The 3,279-nt window shown below is 27.2% G+C and overlaps 1 protein-coding gene across 1 annotated transcript in view; it reads right to left on the bottom strand.

The window, feature by feature from the left end:
• Positions 1-804, bottom strand: part of LOC113389601 — a 24,235-nt gene extending 23,431 nt beyond the window's left edge. Inside the window, exon 1 of the mRNA XM_026626621.1 lies at positions 799-804. Within this exon, the coding sequence (XP_026482406.1) occupies positions 799-804 (6 nt within the window). The remainder of the gene's footprint in view (positions 1-798) is intronic.
• Between the last annotated feature and the right edge of the window lie 2,475 nt (positions 805-3,279).

Below are 3,279 nucleotides of genomic sequence, written 5' to 3'. Positions count from 1 at the left end.
ACAAATGCTATTTAGTTAGTTTATATAGTTTATATAGTTTATAAAAAACTTTTATATGAATTAATTTTTCAATCGGAATTGCGGAGTTTTAGAAAGAACTCAAAAATCAATTATATGTATACTTTTTTATTTATGTTTTACATCTGTTTTTCTCGTTGTTGAGCCTTGTATAATATATATTCAATGTAATACTTTTTTATTTATGTTTTACATCTGTTTTTCTCGCTTTTGAGCCTTGTATAATATATATTTAATTTTCTTTACAATTGATTTGAAAAAATAGCACTTGCTTGTATAATTTTACAGTATTTGTTTAATTTACATATTTTTGATATCCGGGACAAAAGATCTAAAGAGACAAATATTGCTTTTAAAAAAACTCGGGACACAAGATGGAAATCCGGAACTATCCCGGCCAAACCGGATATATGGTCACCTTACTTAGGCAAATTGCATTAACTTCACGAAATGTGTAATGATTTACTTGAACAACCTAAATTGAGATTTAGATATTTAGATGAAATTAGTCAACTGCTTACTTCGAAAATAGAGTTTTCGCTTATAGTTGAATCTAAAACATTGCGATTTTCAATCATTTTTTTTTTCAAACATATTTATAATATCTGTAATATATTAATTATAGTGCACATACACATGCTTGTATGCCTGCGAAATTCTAGCTAATTATTCAAAATTTTAATGAATTGACAATGTTTGACCATCACATCACAAAAGCCCTCAAAATGGCAATCAAATTTATTTGTCGTTACACTGTACCTGATATTGTATAGCATTTACCTGCATAATTGTATAGAGAGATAGATCTGAGTTTTGAAATTTTAATTTTAAAAGTTTTTATTAATTTATTATCTTGGCATCTGGATGCTTCCTTATTGTCAGTTCTGATATTTATTAAATTTTAATCGAACAGGAGATTTTACACCACAATAATTTGTACTGACAAGAAATTTTCTTCATAATACAAAAAATAATGACAATAAAATTCACTTTGTGTATTCTGATAATAATTTAATTTACTTTGATATTAATTTTGACTATAATGTTTTCCAAACTTTGAATTTTCAAAATTAAACTTTCAGTATGTTCTTTAGTTTTTTATAGTTGAGATCTATCAACTCATAAAGTTTCATCGATTTTTTTTACAGTTAATTACGTACTAACACGTAGAACAGGCTTGTTAAAATACCATGGATATATCTTTGAAAATTTGATAAATTAAAACGCTACAAACGATTAAATAAAATTAAGTATAATCAACTAATAATAAGTAAATATATAAATTTGAAAATTATGGTTATTATTATTTTTTTTATTGTTTCATATATCATTTATGACGAAATTGACTTCTCTTCTATAGCTTGTTTGGGGAAAAGCAAATATGTTTGAAATTATCAAATATCCTAACTATTATGAATTCTTTATTTATTCCTAAATTTTCTATTTATTGCTAAAGAATGAAAAATCAAATTCAAAGGCTCATTTCTAACAATGACAAACCGATCATGTCACATTTGAAGTATGACTTTAATTATATTATTGTTTTTTAAATATTATACATATTTTTGATGCTGTAATAAATATATAATTTATAATTTATCATTATATAAATGTGTATAATGGTCGACACTAATAAATGTGCATTACGAGTGTTACCACATTACTGATGAATATTATTGAAAATTGTTATATGATGTATTGATTTTTACTTGAATGCCATCTTGTACAGTAGCAAATAAGTTTTACTTCAATCGCGTGTGAACCTTAAGCGCACTCTTTTTTTCATAAATTCTAAGTCAATAAGACAGGGTTCAATCCAAAGATTCTGTCGTGTGAGTCGACATATTAAGTTCCTTAATATGGACGCTACTATATGAGCTAGGGAATGCAATATCGATGGAAAATTTCAATACTAGTATTTCGGTAATTTTTTTTTTAAACCGGAATACCGGTAAATGACCGGTATTTTCATTATCTTAAACAAACGTAAACAAATTGAAAGTTACTAGTACAAATATAAAAAAATGTATATACAACTACAAATATATTCAACTAAACAATAAAACAATAAAATAAAACAATAAGTTTATTTTTTAAATAATAATTCAACAAATTATATCCAATTTAATTAATTCATTATCACTATAGAGTATATTGAATACTTTTCATCAAAAACAAACTTATGCGTAAGAAGACCAAAAACTCATGAAAGATCATATTACATTATTATAATAAACTGTATTGTCTGTATCCGATGTGTTAAATTAGCATAATTTCCACTATTTAAAACAAATAATTTTTTACACTAATTTAATATCGGATACTTTGTTAAGATAAATAATAAGTTACTATATTTGTTGAGTATTTTTGTTTAAAACATGTGATGCTTCTATAGTATTTTCAAACATCAAACGTTTCGAAAATAATATTTTATAATTGTAATAAAAAGCAAAAATATTTAGTAATTATCATAATTATTATGTATAAAGTTAGAAAAAAATAAAGATTACGCAGATGTAATCTGTATGATATAAAATATTTTGGCGCAAATATCACTTAAAAAACCGTTACATTTTTACATAAGATGAAACAACACCATTATCTATCAGTCCAATTCTATTTATTGTAACACGATATGAGGCCTTTCCAAAAGCAATAAATATTCAGTTTAAACGTATTTGACATTTGTTTACCTAAAGAATCACTTGAAGATATAGCTGTTTATGGAATTATGGAATTTAAAGATAAATTTGTTCCGAGAAATTTAAACTTTTACTTTGTAAAAATACCGAAAATACCGGTATTTTTGGGATAAATACTGGTAAAAATATCGCTGAAAAATTGGGCGGTTTACGGTAATTCGGTATACCGGTAATTCGGTATACCGGTAAACCGGTATTGCATTTCCTAATATGAGCTATGTTTGCCAAATATTGTAACTTTTTTATATATTTTTTTCTCCAGACACCGACGGCGATTCCTACACAAACGAAGACATCAGCGTCTCGGCCGCAGTGGTGGCCAAAGTGCTCGAAGACGGCATCAGAGACACGAAGCACCACTGCGAAACCTGCCGTTGTGCCACAAAAGACTTGAATTTACTCATCGAACCCTTATCACAATTTTCGATATCGACCCAAACCTACGCCCCATTTCCCGAACAAAACATCTGCGTCCGATGTTGCAGCCACGTCATCTCCAAAACCGACATCCAGAACATCAAAAACGCCACCAACGATATCAGTAAAATGCTTAAATCAA

This window comes from Ctenocephalides felis, unplaced genomic scaffold (genome assembly GCF_003426905.1).
Source record: "Ctenocephalides felis isolate EL2017-DRISC unplaced genomic scaffold, ASM342690v1 CF-g0.4_SCAFFOLD_03573, whole genome shotgun sequence".
NCBI classification, from domain to species: Eukaryota; Metazoa; Arthropoda; class Insecta; order Siphonaptera; family Pulicidae; genus Ctenocephalides; species Ctenocephalides felis.
Note: the sequence above shows the minus strand (reverse complement) of the source record. Positions and strands in the feature narration are given on the sequence as shown.